We start from the raw sequence: 24,941 nt of genomic DNA, 5'->3' as shown, positions 1-24,941 counted from the left end.
AGTAACATGTAAAAGAAGCTTTGTTTTTTCTTTTGCTCCATGAAACATAATCAAAATAGAAAAATTTGACACAAAAAACAAAACAAAAACTCACCTAAGTGGAAAAATGTAACTGTCAACCAAAGCTCTCTGCTCTTAGGTTGTGTGACCCGAACATCAGAAGGAGCAAAGACAACAAACCGATAACTGCACTTCTGATGACTCGTATATCATAAGCTGTAACACGGCACAGAGAACAGCTTCATTCCTGAGGCTGCTTTACAACTAAAGCTGCATCTTTGGGTTTGATACTGAACCCTCACTGCTTCAGCAAACACTGTCAATCAACAGTCAAATCAATAGGAAACAGAAGAAAAACACCATAACCACTGGTTAGACAATAAAACTTTATTACATTTGTGTTTAAAATTATTACAATTATAGTATTTACAGGCATTGTCCTAAAAATAAGATTCTCATGCTGGATGACACAAAAAGAAATCATTGTACAAGCAAGCAGAAATGAATGTACATCCACAATTTACAGATTAGAGAAGCTTCTTCCTGTCGTCCTGCTGACGGTGCCATGAGCTCAGATGGGTTCATACAGAAAGATGAGATGTTTTCCTCTCAGCTGACGAGGACAACGTCCCACTGTGGGAGGAAGGCGTTGTGGCCATGTGTGAGTGAAATGACTGAAACTATCCATGTTCAAAATTCTACAAACCACTTAAACATCCTCGGTGTCCATGAGTATTTCACTTTGACTGGAGGTTTTTAATAAAAGAAAAGCCGTCCCCACCTAAAACAACATAACCCATCACAGAATCATAGTGGCAGCGTCCCAGTCCAAAATACTGCATTTTAGGAACGGCGATAACTCTTGTCAAACCATGGAAATATCTCACACTTATAATCCTGTAACACTTAGTTTTTCTTATAGAGGTTTTTACACACTTGTGGGCTGCAGAAGGAGCTGACATGCTGTACTATTCCCCAATAAATCTTTTGACTGAGGTGTTAGCAAACAATTGCTTATTTACACATCCAGACATGAGGCAACTTCAGCAGCTGGATGTTTGTCCACCTTATTCAAAATGTCCAATATCAAGTCCACAATTAACCTTCATTTTTACCCTGGTTAAGTCTGACATATCTCCCTTCCCTGTTTGCTCTGCTAATGCTGCATGGGCAGCATAAAGGTAAGTGTTTCTCACTTGACTGTTTGTCAGGTTTGGAGTTTCAGGTTTCTGAAAGGATCCATGCAAAGCCTTAAAGGACGTATGACAGAAGTCTGTAGCCTGAAAGGATGTCCATGGACCGACACACGCACTCCCAAAAGTATTATTTTGCCACACTTGAGACAAAATGGATGGATTTCATACTTTTATACTCAGTTCTCAGCACACAGTTTTAGTGATTGACGATATCCGGGTCGAGTTCAGATTCAATCACAGACTGTTGAACTGTGCAGTGCAGTTGGGTGCGATGGTAGGTGGGACTAGTCTTTTTTAAAAGAGCAAACAATGCCAGCAGTTGGTTAAAAATTCCTTTTCAGGCCAGTATTTGTTGGTTGGTGGGAAAAGGCAGCATCCAAAAATGTTTTTCACACGATACATTTTGTTGTAGGCTTCCAGGGCTTTTCCCTGCCACGGCGTCTTTATGGCTATTCTGTACAACAGTGTGTTTGCCCTCTCAGGGAGTCTTTCTTACGTATGTACACGTGGGGAACATGGACAGGAAGGCATTAGCACTTTTTCTGGAGTTTCTCCCACTCTTCCTCTTCTTCCATGTTGGCCTGTGAAGGTCAGCGGACCTGGGGAGCATAGCCCTCCTTCATTAGCCCCTCTTCATAGTCTGTCTGGCACAGAATCATGTTGTTCTTCAGGAAGAACTTGTCTCCAACACAAAACCTGCACAAAGAGAAAAGAAGGAGAACGTTCACATCAGAGCATCAAAGTTTCATTAATGTGAGGCTTTAAACAGGCCAAGCTTCCTGACAACAAACGCTTCTCCCTAACTACTGTATCCCAACACTGTCCTTTCAACAGCAGTGTTGGGACTATGGTTGGAGATGATGCAGGGGCTGGTTTGAGTGTTTGTGTGTATGCATATGTTTATCTCCAAAGGTTGATTCTGTTCATCTGGACGTAGCGTTTTGTGGGAGAAACGTTTCGTCATCATCAGGCGACTCCTTCAGTCTCAGCTGACTGCAGGTTTCCCCAAATCTTAGAAACAGCACATTTGCATAATGACTGAAACCAGCCCACTGAGGGAACAAATCTCATGACCATTGACCAACAACCATGAGTCCCATTCACAGAGAGTTGGGGAATGGCTCCAATCACAGCATTGTAAGATGATGACAGATGTACCCTTAGGCCCCTCCTCCATTCAGAGATGGTCTTTCCCTCCTTGACTCCGCCCTCAAACCAGCGTTCCTCCCTGTCCAGGATGTGCACGTCCTCATCATTGAACGAGTGTCCACTGGCCTGTAGGTGTGAATAGACTGCAGAGTCCTGGCCTGACGAGGTGGCTCTTCTGTGTTGTGCCGTCCGCTTCACCAGAGGTTGTTTTGGTCATGAGAATCGTTCCTTCAGTGGCTGGTTTCAGTCATTATGCAAATGTACTGTTTGTAAGATTGGAAACCTGCAGTCAGCGGAGACTGAAGACGTCACCTGATGATGACGAAACGTTTCTAGGAGATTTTTAGGAGATTTACTTAATGACTGAGGATGCATCAAGATGCATATGTTTATATTTACTAATGGAGTGTTTAGTGTATCCTAACTAGATTATCTGTGTTTCTGGCCAGGGTTCCTTTACCCTTGCAGGAGAAACAAAACCCCACTGACCCAGGCAGCCCCACCTTCCTGTGCCTTGTTGTTATGGCGTTATTTTTGTGCCACTATTCTGAGCGCACGTAAAAACTATTTGCAGGTGCAAGTGTTGTATTTGGAGGAGAAATTTATTTTGAGTGAAGAAAAGCTGAATTTGAGTGAACAAAATTCATTGCTGCGTGCAAAAAATGTATTTCAGTGTTTGCTGTTATCCACACACACACACACACACACACACACACACACACACACACACACACACACACACACACACACACAACAGCAGCCCCTCTCACTCAGTTTTTGCATTTGCGCTCGCTCGCAATGTGTCGCTCGCACTCTCAACATTTCTGCCCGTGCCTTCAACTCTTTCTCTACACCGTTATATTTGTGCCACAAAACCAGCCAATCACAGACTTGGATGCAAAAACATCTGATTGGCTGTTCTGGTCTCCAATCAGCTTGAAATGACGAAATGCAATATCCCAGAATCCATTTCGTCCAAAACTCAAACGAGGCAGTGGCGGAGGAACACAGAGGGGCGGAGTTTGAAATATTACTCTGTCTGGGTCACAAAATAAACTTTTAAGATATTTTCATGTGAGAATGTTGCTGTGTAAACAACACATGGAGCAAACACAGCGAGCGCAAATGCAAAAACTGAGCGAGAGGGGCTGCTAGTGTGTGTGTATAACAGCAAACACTGAAATACATTTTCTGCACGCAGGAATGAATTTTGTTGACTCAAATTCAGCTTTTCTTCACTCAAAATAAATTTCTCCTCCAAATACAACACTTGCACCTGCAAATAGTTTTTACGTGCGCTCAGAATAGTGGCACAAAAATAACTCCATATGTTGTGAGAGGGCAATGAAGGTTATGATGAACATGTAAGAGCAGTACGTTTTGTTGTATTGTCCTGAGGGCTGCTTATCTCCCTCAGTGTGCAGGCTCACCAAAGTCAGCAAGCTGCAGTGCCGTCTTTACCAGGGGGGAGTGGAGCTGGGATGTGGGGAGTGGGGGGGGGGCAGTGAGCCTCTGACTTCCTTTAGTGTTAAGACTGCTGAGTTCATTGCTGGGACCTCCACACAGTGAGTGGAGCTCGGGTACCTGACATGACCCACCTGTATGCAGGAGTTATTCAGGGCTACATTGCAGGTTCAGAGCATAATTTCTTACATCCACCTCAATGGTAACTTTAGTTACAGTGATTCAAACACACTGTACGAGCACAAACAACAACAACAACAACAACGACCCCCACTCCCCATCCAAAACTGCATTTTTAAATTCACCCTGATCACCCTTCAAGCCAAATGAACACACGATGGTAAAATGAATAATATTGATTTTGAGAACAAAATATTTTGGAATAATTCTGGAATTCAATTCAGTTTTATTCATACAGCACCAAATCACAACAACTGTAAGGTAGACCCTGCAATAATACATACAGAGAAACCCAACAGTCATATGACCCCCTATGAGCAGCACTTTGGCGACAGTGGGAAGGAAGAACTCCTCCTGAATGGTGCAGGGGGGCGGGGCCATCTGCTGCGGCCGTTTGGGGTGATTTCAGTTATAAATGGGAGGGCGGGTCTTCCAGGAAGCAGTCAAGTCACTAAGGCTGCAGCAGCTGGTGTGGATCAAAAGAAACAACTACAACTGGGCAACGACCAGTGAGGGGTAATAGCTACGATGCCAGATGTTGCTGTTGAGACCTCAGGGGCTTGAAGACAGAAGACTAAAGATGGAGAGATGGGCCTGATAGCCGCAGTGAAGTGGTTACCCACGTCTCGTTCAAGACACCAGGTAGGAGAGCAGTGCTGATTACTCAAGTGATTGTACCTTCAAATCCTACAAGCTCTAATTAAAAAACAAAATATTTTATGCCTGTCAAACTGTTACCTTTCGTTACCTGTTACACTTGCAACTATTTCATTTTTACGGTCGTTTCAGGCTTTTCCTCTTCTGCCAGCAACGACATATTAAACATTGAATTGTTTTACACACTGGCTGCACATGCCCAGTTACCAGCACAGGCACAAAGTGACAGAGACCTCTTATTGTCTGTTAGCCGGTGTCTCTGCTTAGCTATGCTGTCTGTTTTTTCCCTTCCACCACATCAGAGTGGAGCCTCCACCTTTATCAGCACTGGCCTTCTCCCAGACTGTCATCAGGCCTGCACTCCTTTGCGCCTTGCTAACTGTAACCTTCCCGAGCCTCTCTGAGCTGTGGCCTTGACTTATTGGAGAAACTGGGCCAGCACAGGAGAGATGATGAGACTTGACAACAGCCCCATTGATTAGCTGTCCCCCAGGGCTGATCTGTGGGTAACTGCTTGCTGGATGAAGCCTCATATCTCCTTCCCTATTCTTTACACCCAGTGTTGCCAACATCTTTTCTCTCCTCAGAACCAGCTACGTGTCTTGTTAGCTCTAGGACAGCACTATTGCTGAATGATCAGATCCACTGTGGGGATCCTTTGTTTTCACTGATAGACCTCGTACTGCATCTAGTCCCCTTTAGTCCCTCAGCTTGATGTCATTTTAAAGAAATTACTTTTCCTTGTGACAAACATGTTATGCCTGAAGTGGGTTCAGCTGCAGATCCTTTTTTCATGGAAAGTGCGGCTGTCAGTTTAATAATGGTGATGACTGTTACCACCCAGCAAGACCTCCTCCTGAAACTGCCCGTGTGGGTGTGTCCTGCTGGCTCTCCTGCCTTTTTGCACAGCTGACTCCCATCAGCAATTAGAAGTATTTAAGGCCAGAGAAAGGTGTGCTAAAGGGGCAGAGAGCCATATTGGTGGTTGCAGCTAGTGAGCTGTGCGTGTGGGTTTGGTGGGAATAAGGTTAATATTAAATAAGTTCTCTAATCCAGTCTCTACATCTTTGCTCTGCACTAACAGCCCCATCACATAAGCATGGCCCTTTAACAGTTAAACATGGCAGTGGCCATTAGAGTCCTGCAGTGAGATGTGTATGAAATCAGAGTAATGACTGACTTTGAGTTTTCTGTCTTTAATCTGTGGGATACAGTGGGCTGGGTGTACTCACAGACCTACTAATGGCATGAAGACATGCCTGAATGACTGTGCATGAGTAGCGGTACATCCAAACCTGGGTGTAGGAATTCAGCTTTAAAACTTCAGCATAGCCTCTAACTAACCAGTCTGCAGGACTGGGGAATAATTAGACTTCATAACCTCGAATGATCTCGGTGTCAGCTCGTTTATTTATCAGATTTCACATGTTCTGGTGCACCACTGAGACATTTCTGGGTCATTTATAAAATTGCTTTATTGAAGGGTCCATGGGTCAAGGGGACTTTCATGTTTGATGGAGGCGATAAAATTGATATAAGTGAACAGTGCATCAGATGAGCGTGCCAGACACAGAACAGTAACACATCTCCATGCTGACAATGCAAAGAAACTGTTCAGAGAAACTTCAGTAAGATGTCAGAACAGATCTCAAGCTGAAAAAACAAAAGGTCACCCAGTTAATCCAGGTTTATGCTTCAGAGACCAGCTAAGACCAGACTTTAAAACGTGTTACCAGTTAGTGCTGACCTCAGCATTGTTGACTTATAGACTTTTAGACGACAGAAATCACAACAACAGGCAGGCAGGAGCTTTATATGTAAGGTAGTCTCTACAGTAACACACTGTTGAAAATTGTTGATGCTAAAATAACAGCCTACCTGTAGACGGGTAGAATATTTTTTGCTTTGTCATTGTGGTTGGCACTGTCTTTTTCTTTGTTTTATTTTGGTAGTTTTTAGTTTTAATGACCTTTTTTCTCTTAATTATTTTAGCTGTGTTGCCCACCTGTTTCCTCTTCTCTTGATTAGCCTCGTTGTGTCTCGTTGTGTTTTCATGCATCAAACTGTTCCCCGTGTGTTTCTGTGCTTCTGTTACTTTTGTTATTTTTTCTGTTATGTTTCCATCAGCCAAATAAACGGGTCGACTCTTGTTTTATCAAGTCTGCCTCTGAAATTTGAATTTGGGTCCTTTATTCTACACACAACATGAGAAGAGGCATCTAAATGGTGCTTTCAGTCTACAACATACATGAGACACACTACTTTTATTTGACAGTTTATGAACTGCCCTAATATAAAGAGGAGATATGTACGCTGGCTTAAATGTATTTTAATGTGGGAGAGAAGGGCTGACCTGCCCGGGTCTGCTGATGTCTGAATGATGTCCAGAAAGTAAATGATCAGGAAACTTTCTGCAGAAAACCTGGTCTCAGATCAATCCCACTTTAGGTGGAGCAGCTCTCATTTCTAAAGCATGTTAAGTATCCAGAGTTGGGACCAGGATGCAGACATTTGGTCCTCCCTGCTGTCATCCCCCTCCCCACAGAGACCCCAGACCATTAAAAGACAAACCTAAAAATCAGCAAAATTTAAATAAGTGTAAAAACAAAAATAACACTCAACTGCATTAAAAATGAAATGTTGTGTGCCGGGGTAGTGTCCTGTATTTATGGGAAGGCAGTCGATTTTGCCACTTTAGAAACGTGCTAGAGAGCGTCCCCACCATGAATGGTCCCACTCATACCACAATGAGTTTATTCATCTCCACTGATGTTAAAGTTGCTGAGGTGCTTTTTCTGATTTGGAAATATTTTACAGCGTTTGCCTGGGAAAATATTGTCAGTGCATGTGCTGATGTAGCTATTAACCACCGTTTCATATTCCTGTAAATCAGAACTGCTCTTTTTTAAGGCAGCAATCTTAAACACACCCGAGTTTGTGGCATTGAAGCCGTCCTAAAGCACCAAATCAGTGTCTTCACTCCAAACTTTAATATTTTATTTACTGGAGGGGCTGTTAGAGGAACTGCCTGTATCAGAGGAACTATAGCTGGGTTTGGGGCACAGCCTTCTCATGTTGCTACAGAACGCTGACGGGACTTTGAAAGCACAGTCAAGAAGTTGTAGTTGTTAAAACAACAAACATGTGGGTGAGCAGTCTCATGTTTGGTGATAATGTCAGGCTACTGCAGGATGTAAACAGGAAGTACAGACACAGCACTGAAGTCCCTCAGTAAATAAAAAGGTCTGCACTTCACCATCAGCATTTTGATGTTTGCTCAACAATCTCCACCACCTGAATATCCACACACCATCTCTCCTTAACATAAACTGATACACCTTCACCTTTATTTGCGCTCAAGGCAAGTGTGTCGTCTCCACAGTGAGTGGAGTGGGTCTGTAGATAGATGGCTGAGTCTGGCACACTTGCAGCAGTCCAGGTTTTTGTAAAAATGACAGGACAACACTGGTTTCATGTTGGAATCTTTCCCTGGTTCTTCGCTCCATCTTGTTTTTGAGAGAGCGGACATTAGCTAACAAAAGGCTACAGGCAGCGGTGGTCATGTGGCTCTCGTGTTTGGTTCAGCCCACCTGTTTTGCCACACCTCTGTCTTGAGTGCTGTTATTGATGGCTGCTCTGTGTATTTGAGCTTGGAAGTGTTACGACCCGGAGACCACTCCCTGAAGAGTCACGTTGTGATCGATTGTACGAGCGGCTTGTACTTTTGCTTGAGGAAGATTAAGCTGTGTTCAGATTTCTCCAGTGTGGGGGGAGCAGGCCCACGAGATGTCTGGTCTGTGCTTTACGGGCTCCAGGCCCTTTGAGCCCCAAGACTGGGAGTCATCTGCACACTCCAGACTTACCCTTTGTTGTGGGGGAGGTTTAAGGCTGCATTGGGTAGGGCAATACACATGGCTTTGCTGGCTGTACTGCATGGTGACCTGCCTCTTCTTTTTAATTACACTGGTGGTTCTACGGCCATGGAGGATGGGGTTGGCCCTCCCCATCATTCCCTATTGGATGCTGCTGCCCTCCCTGGGATGTTTGTTGGTTCCAGGGCACGTGGCTGGATGTTCTGATGTGGCTGTTGACGTTGGGGGTGGTGGCTTGGGCCTCTTCTGTGTTGGGGAGGGTTCTTGGGCACCTGGAGTCCTGGGGCCCTGTTCTCAACTCACACCAGGGTGACTGGACTCACCCTGGGGAGGCCAGGGTTGGCTGGCGGTTGCCTCTGGCTCTAAGGGACTCTCAGCCAACTGGATGGACGTGCAGTTGTTGCCGAGATGTGTGGCTTCAGGTCTTCAGTACTCTTGGGGGCTGCGCATGGCCTGGATCTTTCTCTTTCTGCCTCTGGCTCCTGGGGGGCATTACTGCGGCTTCCCACGCTGGTTATAAATTACTTTTCATGACAAAGACACATACACACACCACAGGGAGACAGTTGATTTGTCTATCTGAACATTTTCATATTTTTGTCTTCCAGATGCTGTATGTTCATTGCCATACAGCCTCTGGTTGGAGTCTCAGTTGCCTCATGTCTGCCACTAGACTTGTAGTCAAGACCGCCTAAACCGAGACCAAGTCGAGACAAAAAAGTCTTTAAACTGCAGCCAGGTGCTGCTTCGTTTCTGTGTTTCAGGCATATTTATGTGTTCTTGCTCTCGCACAGCCCTCCTCACCGCTGTCTCACTCACTGAGAGGACAGACGCTCGCTCCACTTGACTGTCGCGTCCATCACCCACATGATGATATTATCCTATATCAGGGGTGCTCAATCCCAGTCCTCGAGAGCTACTGTCCTGCAGCTTTTAGATGCATCCCTACTCCAACACAGCTGAATCAAATGTTTGATCACCTCTTCAGCATGCCATCAAGTTTGGAGAAGGCCTGATAACAAGCCATTCATTTGATTCAGCTGTGTCGGAACAAGGATGCATCTAAAAGCTGCAGGACAGTAGCTCTCGAGGACTGGGATTGAGCACCCCTGTCCTATATCCTCGCATGTGATTGGCCACAATATGGAGGGATTGGAGCATAGCTGAGCCACTGTGTGAGAGCTGAGCAGCCAAAGGAAATTAAGTGAGGAGCAGCTCTCGTTCAGTGGGAGTCGACTCTTCTGATTCACTACAAAGCGCTCTGTAAGCACGTCTCCTACAACTGATGCTTTTGAAATGACACATCATCGAACGTTACGTCGTGTTCATGGACACTGTTGACTCCAGAGGCGGAGCCAGACATTTTATACACCCGGGGCGTAGTATGCATGGTGGGACTAAACCCCAATTCAACCAGACCAGACCCAGAACTGATCCAGAATTAAAACAGGACTACAACAGTTCAAAATCAGGACTGCTTATGACTTAACCGATACAGAACCAGAATCAAAACTCGATGATAGTAGCACTAAAAATCACCATAGACCTGCACTACACTTATTTTTTAATTCTACCAAAGTCCACTATTTAGATTCAGAAAGGTTTATATAATTATTTAGCCTTGTTGTGCAAACAAGCCTGCATAACTTAATACAGCGGTTCCCAAACTTCTTTTGCTAGGCCCCCCTTTTGTTTAACAAGAAAAATGTTGTCAAGAATGTGGGATACTGTTTGTCCGTGATTTAAACAGCCCAGCGCTGCTCCCGATGAAGGGAAAAGCAATCCTGCAGGGAGACCTACCTCGGCACGTGCAGCTGAGGCCAAAGGGCAGATATGCTTCACCATATTTTCTAGTCTTTGGCTTAGAATGAAGTTGGTTTGGTCAGAGGGCCCGGTGGCGCCAGTGTCCGGCAGCCTCGCCTCTGTCAGTGCGCCCCAGGGTGGCTGTGGCTACAATGTAGCTTCATCACCAGTGTGTGGATGTGTGTGCGAACTGGTCGCACTCTAGAGCCCTGAATAGGAGAGGCTGAAGACTGACGTGGCAGAACAATTACTCAGTGCAAACTGTGTATAACTAACTTCTTTTCCTTTAGGATGCTTAGTATGTCTGGTTTGTGTGTGCATGTGGCTACAACAAAGCTATTTGTGGAAAAGCAACAAGTGAATCATAAGGACCTTGGAAACAGATACGATACACTTCACATACTTATGGCAACATCCTGTTTTTGCCATTGCCTCCAGAAAGTGTCTTCAGAAACCCTCCACTGTTTCCATAATCGTAATGAAGTTCTGCGAAATGAAACCTCATGGGCTCCCCTGAACGTTCAATACTCATATGCATGTCTCATGAGTCTGTGTATGACTGTTCAACAAATTCCAAGGCTTTGTGGACCAACTGCATCACCACTCAGTCATCTTCTGATCTGAGTAGATAAAACTGTGAGCGTGTTTCCTGTGGCCTCTGCCATCCCACAAAAGAGAAAACGAGGCGAATTAGAAAATACTGAAAACTGTTCAGTTCTTGTTTTTTAAATGAGTTTAAAAAAACTATAGCAATTCAATTAAACCAATCTCTGCTAACTATGGCCCTGTTTTTAACAAATCTTGAGCATCATGATGTGTTGCTATTGTTCCTTTTTGTGCATCTTGTACTGAACTGCAGTACATTGTAACAGTGTACAGTGCCTTGCTATCCTGACCAGCTATTTGTATGAGTACAGATATGAGAAAAGAGCAGAAGTTTGGTCCACTCACCTCTGATTGCAGAGCTGGCATGCGAAGCAGTCCAGGTGGTAGACATTTTCCTTGGCCCTCATAACCATCTCGAAGGCTGGGATTAGCTTGCTGCAGGCTGCACAATTCCCCGTTACACCAAACAACCTGAGGCACAAATGAACAGATGCAAACAAAAATATGTGTGTAAGTTATCAAATTAAGGAATCAGTGGAAAACTCCTTATATATCTAACTTAGCAATTGGCCTCAAAACTGTTTTCTAATTCGTACCTGCTTTTATTTTTCATACTTTGTGCATTAATTCAAGGATAATTGTAGTGTGAGAGTGCTGTTGAGCCAAGCAAGTAGTAATGACTTTATGAACTTCTTCACAAATAAACTTTTAATCATTACAGAAAAAAATTAACCGTCTCACCGACACATTATTACTTTCAATAGCACTGACATTTATTTAGACTCTTTCTCAGATCGATCTTTCTGAGTTAACTTCAGTAATTATTTCCTCCAAACCATCAACGCGTCTTTTAGACCCCATTCCTACAAAACTGCCCAAAGAAGTCCTGCCATTAAATATGACAGTCTCTCTATTAATAGGCTACATATCAAATGCCTGGGAGCAATAATAAAACCTTTACTCAAAAAGCATCTCTAGACCCAGCAGTTTTAGCTAATTATAGGCCAATCTCCAACCTTCCTTTATATCAAACATCCTTGAAAGAGTAGTTGTCAAACAGCTAACAGATCATCTGCAGAGGTTTATTTGAAGAGTTTCAGTCAGGTTTCAGAGCTCATCACAGCACAGAAACAGCTTTAGTGAAGGTTACAAATGATCTTCTTATGGCCTCTGACAGTGGACTCATCTCTGTGCTTGTCCTGCTAGACCTCAGTGCAGCGTTCGATACTGTCGACCATAATATCCTATTAGAGCGATTAGAACATGCTGTAGGTATTACAGGTACTGCACTGCAGTGGTTTGTATCATATCTATCTAATAGACTCCAGTTTGTATAAAAATATTCTGTCTCAGAGCGATGCTGAAAAACTAGTTCATGCATTTATTACTTCTAGGCTAAAGTGTTATACCGACTCGCTTTGCTGAATAGTGATATATCAGGATGTCCTAAAAACTCCTTGAAAGTCTTCTGTTGATCCAAAATGCTGCAGCTGAAATACTGACAGGGACTAGAAAGAGAGCATGTTTCTCACAAACGGGGTTCTGTTCATTGGCTCTATGATTGTAGGGTCTTAGTCTTACAGTATCAGCGTAACTAACAGCTACAGTGATCCAACGACCTGCATCAGTTTGGAGAGGCCTACAGCTCATCACCCTCTACAGAAGTCAGTACCCCCTGATGAGAATTTCAGACTGGCTGATGACCTCAACACCTTCTACTGCAAACTTGAAAGACAACCACTCATACCTCCCATCTACTCACCCTAACCCCACACCCACAGAAAAGACTAATTGGAGTCCTCCTTCCCCTGCCCCTCTGACCCGCTTCCTGTGAGGAAGATGTGTGTCTGCTCTTCCAGAGACAAAGACCCGAAAGCGTCCAGGACCGGTTACGCTAATGCCTGTGAGCCTGTGTCAACCAACCCCCCTCATCTTCAACCGGATCTTTAACAGATCTCTGGAGCTGTGGGAAATTCCTTCCTGCTTCAAATGCTCCACCTTCACAGGATTACAGTACTACAGGCCTGTCACCCTTAAGTCTGTGGTCACAAAGTTCATTGGAAGAATGGAAATTACATCACAGAGCACCTGCTGGGCCCCCTGCAGTTTGCCTACTGGGCAAACAGGTTGGCTGAGGATGCACTCAGTATGGGATTGCATTACATCCTGCATCACCTCAACCAGGATACTGTTTGTGAACTTCAGCTCAGCCTTCAACGAAGTAATCCCAGACATCTCCATCTGAAGCTCACCCAGCTTACAGTGCCCGCCTCCACCTGTGACTGTATCACGAGCTTCCTGACGGACAGGCAGCAGCAGGTGAGGCTGAGGAGCGTTACATCGCACACCCCAGAGGTCTGCTCTCTCCCCACTGCTCTTCTCCCTCTACACTAACGATTGCACCTCAGGAGAGCCATCTGCGAAACTTCTGTTCGTAGACGACAACAATGCCATCGGTCTGATCCAGAGCGATGAGGAGTCCACGTACAGAAAAAGGAGCAGCTGACCTGCAGTCCAATCCTTCATTAGTGTGCACAAACGTGGCCAAATAAAGAGGATTCTGATATAGAGCGCCTTCAGGTGACTAATGTTGAAATGTGGTACGATACAAATACAATTTAAGTGACTGAATCGAGATGCTTGTGAAGTGTGTTTGGAGGACACATGCATCACCTTATGTTTGTGTTTTGTAAAGTGTTACAGTGGGAAACACAACTTCTTATACCACCACTAATAGTAGGTAGTATTCAGATTTTACTGTGACCCGAGGCAGCTCTACATGTGTTCAGTGCTGAACCATCTGGAGAACAGGAGGAGCTGCACGAGGACGCTCTTCGTGGACTGCAGCTCATCATTCAACTCCATGATCCTCAACATCCTGACCACAAAACTGGACCACCTTCAGATCCCCCAGCTGGCCTCAGTCAGGCTCCCCCCCCCCCCCGACGCAGGGCTGTGTCCTCATCCCCCCACTGTAGCCCCTGTTTACACATGACTGCACACCAATCCACTCAGCCAACGTCATCATCAAGTAGGTTGCTGGAGCCATCGTGGTTGGGCTCATCTCTGACAGAGATGACACATCGTACAGGCAGCGGTAGAGAATTGACCCGCTGGTCCTCCGAAAATAACCTGATGTTGAACGTTCTTGAAACAAATGAACTCATCATGGACCTCCTCCGTGTCCTGACGAAGAATAACTAGAACAGGAGCTGCTGCTGGCCTCGTACCGCTCCTCGTGGAGAGCGTCCACTCTTACTGCTTGGGTGTTTGTTACGCAGGGACAACTGCTGAGAACAGGAAAGCTGTGCAGAAGGTAATTAACACCACCCAAAAAGTAATTGGCTGCCCTCTGCCAGCCCTGGAGGATATTGTAAGCCTCTTCTGCCTCAGGAAAACCAGCGGCATCACAGTTGACCCCTTGCATCGCACCCATCCCCTGTTTGACTCGCTGCCCTCCGAACGGCGCCTCAGGTGAATCGGCTCCACCTCCAGACTCACAGCTTCCTCCTCTGGGCCATTCGGATTAGTAACAAACATCCACCCATCTGAGCCACGGTCTGAGTAACCTCATCGCTCGGGCCGCTCACACACTCAGACCAAATCATCTGCACTACTTCCAAGATCTTTCCCACCTGCACTCCAACATGGGCCTTCCTGTTGTTTTGTTTATTTCTCCTGTTTGTTATTTATTCCTGCTGTCTTATATTTCTGCTTTGAGCTCAGGATTTACTTTCACCGTTGAACAAGTTTGACTCCATCTGTATCTCACGCATGTATTTTATTATTCTGGGAAATTCACTAAAGAGAATTATGGAGATGCAAATACTTCTGTTGCTTTTGGTGAACGAGAACGAGAGTGACAGGCGTCAGAGAGGATTTTTCCACTGAGACATACTTGGCCCAGTCACAAAAATACGCCACAGTGAAAAATAGCAGGGCCACAGCTTGTGCCATCGAAATAGATGGGACGTGGCCAGCTCTGTTGCCCAGGGAGGACCTTATTATTGTGTTCCCTGCTCCAGGGACATTAATGTGAGTATTCGTTACTACACAGTGACCAAGACCAGGCTAGCAAGAGCAAACACATATCTGATAACAAAATCATATTACAAAATAACCTATTAGGCAGAGTTCTGGAGGCACTTTTAGCCTCCATTGTTAAAATGATAAAACAGCATGCCACTCAGTCTGTAAGAGATCACCATCTGATGAATGAACTCGTGGGATATGCAGGGTTGTTTATTAACCTTCAGAAAGGATGTTTCCCAGAGGCAAAGAAGCAGATAGATTGTGCTCATATGAATATCTACAGAACTAAGGGCCGTTGTCAACATACCTTCAGACAGTGAAGCATCTCTCTTGTTACACAGCAATTGGGTGAAAAACAAATAGGACCTATTTGATGGATTAGTGTTGCCTTAATTAAAGGAATTTTGCCTTTCCATCGGAGAAATGAAAATTTGGTGGCATCTCTTCTGATTTGCAGAAAACTGGATTCTGTGGAAGCTTTTGCTGATTTGTCCACTTGCAGAGACACTGAGTGTTTGTGGACAGCAGCTTTATACAACAACTGTTTGAACCTTAAGTTACACTGTAGCTTCCTCACACTGTACACGGGCACATGTGAGGTCTTTGTCATTCAGCAGCTGATCAGTATTTGGATAATAAATGATTGCCCTTCAAAATAAATCATTCAGGACTCTGTTTGAATCTAAATGGTATTCAGTTTTGCCATTTTCTGGGTCTGTCCATGCTCTCTTCTCACCTCCTGAAAATGTATGGCAGCCTGTGCAGTGGAACAGAACCACCACCTGAGGACTTTGCTTTAGAAAACTTTAGCTGAAAGTCCTCAGGTGGTTTGATATGAGGGATGGTTAAATCGGTAAATAAGCCGACGACTTTCCTCTGAGATTGATTGAATTAAAATGTAACACGAGAGCACAAAACCTTGACATTAGTATCATTTTATCTCACGTAATGCAGAAGTGATTGCAAACTGTGCAAGATCGTATGCTAAAACAAAGCCTTTAAATTCCCTCGTGATGTTTGCACAAACATTAACTGACTGCTGCACATACACACCCAAATATGATTGGTTCTTGTCCAAGATGTGTGTTTTGAACAAAACTTTAACTATAATCACTCAAATTTCAATAAAAAAAAAGGATTCATATAAAAAGTTGCACTCTTTGGGAATCTCTCCATGTGTTTTACCTGGTAAACCGCATATTATAAACGATGAATTAACTATACACTATAAATTAGCTTTTCATTGACTTTTCAATCAGCCGAGTGCAACAACTCATTAAAGTTTGTAGACGGTGTTATCACAACAAATGAAAATAATTAAATGTAAATTTAATAAATTTAACATTATTTTTTTCTAAATGGGGAAAAAATCAAATTAATCAGTTTCGAGGAGACCCCCCCACCCCCCACCAAAAAAACAAAACAGTAATATTCAGCTATTAAACTAAAATATTTTTGTCTTATCAAAGATTTGTTAAAATCTTTAACGTTTGCTGCACTTTAATCGGCAGCTCAGTGTTTTATAAGCGTTGCCTCTAGCTAACAGAGTATTAGTCTGAAGGAAAATGGTTAATTTTGAAATGATGCATTAATTGATTTTCTACTCAAAAAAATTAATTTAAACTTAAATGTTTCAAAAATGATATGCAAACGTCATCGCCTACCTTTCTGTATGACTTCAACCATCTCCTTAAAAGACTAAACCTTCTACCAACCTATACTAATGGGAACATATTACCAGTTTGAACATTTCCTGGAGTCTCTTAAAAAGCCGAGTCTAAGCAGGGTTCAGTCTTTGTTGTACTGTTGGCTGCCAAAGGCTGTTCAAACAAGTAGTGCACAGTAGACCTCGGCTCACCCAGTGAGGAAGGAGGATGGATGAAGTTTACCTGCCATCAGTCTTTCACTGCTAGACCAGTTGTACAAGACCCCGGGCCTGATGGTACCAGACTGTCACTGGTAACAAATACAGCAGTAAAATAAGTACTGAGGTGCTATTCACATAAAATTCTCCTCACATGTCAATAACAACAAATACAAAGAACCCAAACCATTGATGTCCATAAATGATGTATAACAATGACGGGTAAAAGTGATTGAACACGTTTACTGGAATCTATTTAAGACTTCAGGCAGAAGCCGTGATGAGAGCTTCACGACGCCTCCTGTATGGTGAAACTGGTCGCACAGAGTGTTCGAGTGATTTTGGCCCATTCTTCCACACAAAGTCCCGAAGGTTCGATGACGTTTCAGCACCGGAGTCTTGCACGGTGAGGGTACATGCAGAACCTATTGTTTGTTTGAAACAACCATAGCTGCAGGTGCTCCTCGGCTCTTAGGCAACTCTTCTGACCATTTTTCTGACTCTGTCTGAAATCTTGTGCTCGCTGGAACGACAGTAGATTATTGTGCGACCAATGCCACAGTATATTTGGCAACCACAAGTTTGTGACAGTCTTACGAGAGCTCACCATGAGGTGTTTCTTGTGTGACACATTTTATAGGCCATCAGCTGATCTTAATTTGCACTAAGTGGCAGGACTGCTTTCTAATCACTGATACTGTCATGACTCTACATGCCTTTATGCATCTGCCTTTCTTCATGTGTTCAATACTTTTCCCTGTGTCATTATTACTTTTAACTTAATTATGGACATATATGGTTGGATTTCTTTGCATGTGTGGATCGGATGGGTTATTACTGACATCTGGTGAGAACTGAATAGAAAATTGGTGACGTGTTGCTTATTTTACACACAGATTTGTCATCTGCATCTTGTCCAGACTGTCGGTGGTACAGCGGTTGGACATGTCTAGTGTTGCTTGTGCTTTAAGAGAACACCAGGCATCACATATGCTTCATACCTGAGAATAATAATGTATCTTTAAAGAGGCCAAATGTTTCTTTTTCTTGATAAAACACTTTTTTGCTCATTTATTCAGCTTCCATGACTTCACCATACTGTCCCACACCACATAGCCCAAAACGGTCGAGTGACACAGCGGCTCTAGTGACGGCTTCTCTGTTGACCTGCAGGCACAGTTAAATAAATAAAGAGACATCAGTTGACCCGTCTATCATTCATTCGTCTGAGTTTTCCAGCACAGGAGAACAATTGGATTAATCCAGCTTGGACAGCAGCTGCTGATAGCAGCAGAGCTTCAAGCAGCCATCTGAAATCCTGATAGCAGTCTTGCTCTCCACTTCCTTCCCCAAACCCCAATCTCTTCTATCCCTCTTATCACATCAGTTGCTCCAGCCTCAGCAGGCATTCATCAGCTGCTGGATTAGAATTTGTTTCCTAACAAACCATTGATCATCAGCCTATTACTAGGCAAATGACAGTTAATTACCCACTACATTAACCACCGGGACCTGGGGACTGACTCCCTGTGCCATCAGTCAACATGATGAATGTGGCAAGTTCAGTAATGCACAACCATTCCCTCATCCGCCTGTCGTGCTGAGAACAACCCCTGGATCTCACTTCTAGGCACCCAGAAAGAAATCTATGGCAATCTGCATAATTACAGACCCCGGGTTAATAACAGCCAAAGGATTTCTAGCATCTCACCACAGGATTTTTAATGGGGTTGTTCTTTGTCCAGTTTTGTCTGATTTGGAATTTAGTCACAGCCAAAAAAAGCTTAAATGCTAAAATACAACAAAAACCAGCAAAACAAACGTTGAGAAAGGCACAAGACGGAGAAGGCAAACAGAAATATGGATCTGCTGCAGGTGCTGATGTTAATGTTAAGGTTGGAAGATCTAATCAGACTCACGCAGTTTACATACCCTGCATGTATGACTACTGATTGTTATTAACACATTTTTATTTCATTTACTGTGGGAATAATCTGAGACTCTCCTCCTGGAGTCCTGAGGAAGTCCTGAACCTGAAGCTCTATTAGTGCTTATCTGCAACTGGACGCTCCTAACGATGAGTTATTGCTTGCTTTCAGAGACTGGAGCCACATGGAGGAACATTGCCCTGACCTGTATGTCCAGAAGAGAAGCCACATTGTTACTTATTTACCGTCTACAGAATTTGCTTAAAGAACCAATGAACTACTGGTGGCGTCAAGCTAAGTTACAATGAAACCCTTAAAAAAAACCAACTTGTGTTTATTTCTTGTTTTCTAACCAGAGCTATCCCAGCAACACCAGTGAACTAGGTCCAGTCTCTGGTGCAATGTGTGCAATGTCGCACACACATAAAGATTAACAGCAAACACACAAGTATGAATCTAGGAAGCATGAATGATTGTTTTTTACAACTGGAATGCTCTAAAGTCTTGACTGGTACCAGGAGCAAACTTGAAGTGATCAATAAGTGTGTCCATTTGGCACTAGCTCACATGTGACTGCTATCGTCCAACCTTTCTATGAACAGCACATGTCAGAGCAGGACATTAAGGCACACTGTGAGTGAATGGACAGACACAGACAACTTTTCCAAGAGTTTCTGGGTCTCTGTTGAGGTTAACTTTCATAGTTCTTGATGTTTGGGCTGCCTCAGAGTGCCTCTTACTGATAGGTACAAACAGACTATGATATTTACCCTGAAACGCCAAAGCTAATTGCCCATACCAATCACTCCAGCATCAGTTACCATAGTACTGCGAAGCTGCAGGGCAGAACGTCTCATGTTATCCCAGCAGGCAGTGGTCTTCAGAATGATCAGTTGTTGTTGAGCAGTCCTCCTCTGCCTCGTTAACTGCTGGTTTATTATTGCACACTTGTCTGGTCGAGCTGTCACAACTTTAAAACCCTTAAGGACCCACAGTGACACTGGTGTCACTGCCCCTTTACACTTAGAGAAAAACTATTTATAATGGTTTTAACTTTGACTTTTAACTAATAAAGTCCCTAAGTGACGTCTACTGCACAAACTAGTTCAGTCATGTGACAAGTGAGGCACTCTGGGTGTTCAAGACACCATTTTCAAAGTCTTGGTCCACCTGGTTAGCTAATGAGACCACTATGCTAATTTTAAAATCTTTCTTTTCTTTTTGCAAAGGTAAGCTTTTACTCATTCAGCAATTCTAAACTTTAGATAAGATGTCATAGGTCATTTGTAACCTAGTTTGGTAATATTTCTGAAACAATTTGATCTAGAATCAGTTTGTTAAATATCGCTGTGACAAATATGTCACATCGGGCATTAAACTCCAAATTTTCTTTAAAAAAACTGATGTCACATATTTGTCACAAAAAGACAAAAACTGATCCTTTGCTTAGTCAGTTTAGCTCATTCAGTTATTTTAAGTAAACGTATTCTTTGTTGTTAATTCTCAGTCATATTTAACTAAATTCAAGCATAACTAATTTATTAAATTACCTGAATTTGTGATGGAACTTTACTTTAGCTTTGTCGAGGCGTTTTTCAGTTACCCCCCATTTTTTTTGTCATTTTCACTGTTTGGTAGAATGGATAAAAAGAAAAAATATAGTGTTCAAGATGCGCTAGAGTTTATCACTGCAGAGGAGAGTGAGTATGAGGGATGTGAAAGATTCTGGAGACCCTAATTACATCCCCTACAAAGACGTGGAGAGTGATGAATCAAGTGAATCCAGTGATTCAGACAGTTGTGATTCAAGTGATTTAGAGACAGAGCCACAGCCATTTGGACACTGGGCAGCCCAAAGCAGCTATCAAAGGACAAAAATTCTCCTGGAGAAAGAAAACATTCGAAACCCCTGAGATCACATTCAAGGGACCCTGTGCCAAACCTCCAGATGAGATCCACACTCCACTGGAGAACTTCAAAAACTTCATCACAGATGATATGCTGCTGTTGTTAATGGAACAAACAAATTTATACAGTGTACAAAACTCCAACCATCTGAGAAATGTAAATACCGCTGTTAAAGAACTAGAAATACTCATTGGTCTCTGAGGATGGGTCTATGCCAAATGCCTGGAAATCGAGCATACTGGGAAAATGACACCAGGTGTCCTATGGTAGCAGATAACATGTCCCGCAACCGATTTCAAACCCTGTTGGGATCTCTACATTTCACTGACAATACAGATTTATTACACAGAGATGCAGAAGACAAGTGCTGGAAGATCCGTCCATGGTTTGAAATGTTTCGTCCCAGAGGAGTACAACTCTGTTGATGAGCAAATGGTACCCTTCAAGGGGACACATGGCCCAATCAGGCAGTATGTGAAGGGAAAGCCCCAACCCTGGGGATTGAAAACCTGGGCCCGGTGCTCATCCTGTGGTATGCTCCATGATTTTGTTGTTTATCAAGGTGGTACTGGGAAGAAGACTTTAGTTGGGATTGGAGGAGATGTTGTGGTGAAGTTGTGTGAAACTCTGCCAGCTGAGCAAAACTACAAAGATTTGCTGATAACGTCTTCTCCTCAGCCCCACTTGTGCTCACACTTCTTCAGCGACAGATCTACCTTGTAGGAACACTTCGTGGAAATCGCTTAGCAGGTCGTCAGCTTGAAGATGAAAAAAGTCTTGCCCAGAGAGGCAGAGGATCTGTTGATGCCAGGGTGACTAAGGAGGAGAGCATGGTTATTGTGAAGTGGTATGACAACAAATCTGTTACCCTCATCTCATCCTATTGTGCAACTGAGCCTCAAGATACAGTCCGTCGCTTGAGCAAATCGGGCAAGGCATTTGTTGAGGTCAAAAGGCCACACATTGTGGAGTACAACACATTCATGGGGGGTATCGACCTGCTTGACGCCTGCATTGCAAGGTACAAGTACCACATGAAGTCACGGAGGTGGTATCTCTACCTGTTCTGGCAAACCACCATGCTCGGTGTTGTCAACGCATGGTTGATTTACCGCCGTGACTGCAAGCTACTTGGTGTCCAAAAGCCACTGAAAGAAAGAAGCTTCCAGGCAGAAGTTGCCACAAGCCTGATCCTTTGGAAATCACACAGGGGGGCCCATCACAGAACAGAATTCTGTTTTTAAAAGCAAGAAAGTGTTTACAGAATTACTTTCTAAATATGGAACAAATTGTATGCCCAATGTGACGCATATGTGACATTTCAGATCTGGGGCAGTGGGTGGAGCTATTACAAAAAAAACTTCAGAAATGTGTTATATATGATTCATTTGATATAACTTACAACCCCCGTAATTTTCATGAAAGTAGAAATAGGTCTGGGTTTTTAAGGGTTAAGCTCCCAGTTGTGATGATGATCTGAATCTGGTGTGGGTCCTCGTGTGTGAGCACACACCTGAAGACCCGGAAATTCAAGGAAACTGTTTTGTGAGCTTTTAGCTGAGATTCTGATGTTTCTACCAGACCTGGAGGCACAGCTCGTAAAACCAGATGTTCTCCTGCTGCCCCGGTACCGGGGGCGTTGGGGCTCAACAGGTTAACAACACCGTGCTTGTCCGATACAGCCTCAGGACATCGAAGCTCTCTGCAGGCACGTTCAAGAGTTTCTTGATATTCAAGTAATCAGAGAGTCAGTCTCCTTTCTCTTCACCTATTGTGGTAATCCGGTTGTGCATACGCTATAGGAAACTCAACTTTCAGACGATAAAGGATGCGTTCACACTTCCCAATCTGGAAGCCACTTTGGTTGGGTTTTTGGGCCAGCTTGGGGTTTTCTTGACCTAAAGTCTGTTTATTATCAGATTGAGGAAGCAGATAAACCCAAGGCTGCTTTCATCTGCCCCCTGGGCTTCTGTGAATTTAACTGCATGCCTCAAGGTCTGACAAATGCACAAAGCAAACTTCAAAGACTAACAGACCATGCATGGTGGATAGGCAGTTGAAAGAGGTACTAGTTTCCTCAATGACTTGTTGACTGTGTTCTCCAAAACCCTGAAAGAACATGAAGCAAGGTTGTTGGAGGTTGTACTGGTACCGGGCTGTGACATTTATGGTTTTCAGAGTTTTTATCGTTATTTTTTTTAAAAAATCGTTTTTATTGTTAACTCAGTTTTCCTGGGTCTTTTCCCAGGTGTTATGAATGAATCTTCTTTTTTTTTGGTACTGGTTTTATTTTGTTGTATTTATCCGCGACACCTTAAGGGCCGGTCCATGAAAAGACTGTCGGACATAAACCGGTTCATGGCGCAAAAAAGGCTGGGGACCGCTGGATTAAAACGATCACCTGTAAAATGTGTATTTTTCCAGATCTCGGTGTGGTACCTGGGGCATGTGGAGCCCCACAGTACAGTTGGGATGGTTTCAGAGAAGATCTCTGCCCCGTGCACCTGCCCAGGTCATCAGAAACTCAGAGAAACCCATCCGACACAAGCCTGGATTGAAGGGTATCGATTCCACAGTTCCAGGTCACTGGATGCTGAGTCAACCCACAACTTTGATGTGACTGTCCACACATCTCTGAATCCAGGCCTATTCGGCCTATTATAAAATTGTTGGTGTCCCTGTGACAGATTTATTTGGGTTTCCTAAGGAGCCTACATTACATTTTACAGTGAAAAACTATAAATAAAAATTCACCACGTCATATACCATGTCTGCGTCAGGACGGACCCGGCCATAAAACTCTAAAATTTTAACCTCTAAAAATGGGGAACAGGGTATAAACTGGCTTCCAATCTTGGTAAAATGAATTAAAGCTTCAGTTTAGTCACATAATGACTGTTTGCACAGAGGAAAAACTACAAATAGTGTGTCTTTGTCCCAAACATCACTGACGACACTATACACAATGATCAAAAATCCAGTGGAAGGAAAAATGTGTCTTTCTCTTCCTAACTTTCACGTGGGTCTCTCATGAAGACTCTTTAAAATATGATTGGTTAATAGTTTGAATACAGGCTAAATAATAACTGTCGTTGAAGGCGTGCCATTTTCCCCATCAAATTATACAAAACAGAAAAGCGTCCCGCTCTCGACCTCTTCTTCAGTTAATGTGGCCCATCTCATCAGGATGTGAGACAGACATCCAGCACACGTGACCCTCCTTCAAAGTTATTCGCTTGTGATTAAGATCACCCAATTTGATCCTTTAGCATTTTAGCTTACATGTGAAAAGCCCAATTTAATTACAGGAACTCCAGAACACTCAGACTGAAGCATTATTGGGAAGGTAATCGCTAAATGTGTGAAGTGAATTGTGGTATTGGGAGGTTAATGGCAGCCAAGCTTCCCTTGACACAACAGAACAATTATAGGGTGTTTTGGGTGCTTTTAACATCTCTGTGCCACCTCACTGAGCTGCAAGGTGGAAATTGCACAGATAGACAAATTTGCTTGTGTTATGCTAAATGCCATGTGACCCTCTAGCATATGACATAACATGACATAGTCACACAGTATTTACAAACAAGTTATGAGACTACTTTTATGCTTAAAATATTAAATGTATATAATTTAACTTAAAAGCAAATTTGATGCAAAATGAAGCTGAAGCTTGTTGTGACCTGACAAATGATAAATATGATTGATTGACACACCAATTGTTGCTCTCACTGTAACAAGCCATCAGAAACAATGTCTTTTTATATTTATTCCTAAGTACGAACAGCCTTTATATCAGAATCAGAATACTTTATGGAAGGAAATTATGTTTATCTATATATCACAGTGAGGCATTATGCACAGGAACACCTACATTTGCTGGAGTGTCTTGGCTCCTTATTGGTTGAAAATGCGGTGATGAAGCACAATGTGTGACAAAGAAAAGGCAGACAAATGAATTCTTGATAATGAATCTGAGCAAAGCCCGGGCCTGGTCAAACCCAACGATGACAATCCTCTAAGAAGCTTTCTGTAGCACAAATGTAGATCAAGTTTTTGTCACAAGATGAACAAAAAAGGCTGATACTAGCGTTAGCATTGCTTTACTCAGAACACTTTTCCCAGCTGAGTATGGTTCTGAACTTAACAGTGGCTCATGAATCGCTGCACAGAATATGCACATTTTTGGTAGGAATGTACATTATTGCATGATGTGAAAACATTGATTGTTGTAATATTTCATTATTGGCAGAGACCGTGTTAAGAGCCTAACCTGATACAAGCC

At 43.4% G+C, this 24,941-nt stretch overlaps 1 protein-coding gene across 4 annotated transcripts in view; it reads right to left on the bottom strand.

Annotated features, from left to right (window-relative positions):
* Window positions 1–372: 372 nt before the first annotated feature.
* lmo3 (LIM domain only 3) overlaps window positions 373–24,941 on the bottom strand; it is a 51,171-nt gene continuing 26,602 nt past the window's right edge. For all 4 annotated transcript variants that reach the window (XM_026146771.1, XM_026146772.1, XM_026146774.1 and 1 more), the window contains 2 exons: window positions 11,273–11,398; window positions 373–1,892 (listed from right to left, as the gene is read on the bottom strand). In XM_026146771.1, the coding sequence (XP_026002556.1) occupies window positions 1,787–1,892; window positions 11,273–11,398 (232 nt within the window). In that variant the 3' untranslated portion in view covers window positions 373–1,786. The remainder of the gene's footprint in view (window positions 1,893–11,272; window positions 11,399–24,941) is intronic.

The sequence above is a fragment of the Astatotilapia calliptera genome, chromosome 17 (genome assembly GCF_900246225.1).
Source record: "Astatotilapia calliptera chromosome 17, fAstCal1.2, whole genome shotgun sequence".
In the NCBI taxonomy this organism is placed as follows: Eukaryota; Metazoa; Chordata; class Actinopteri; order Cichliformes; family Cichlidae; genus Astatotilapia; species Astatotilapia calliptera.
Note: the sequence above shows the minus strand (reverse complement) of the source record. Positions and strands in the feature narration are given on the sequence as shown.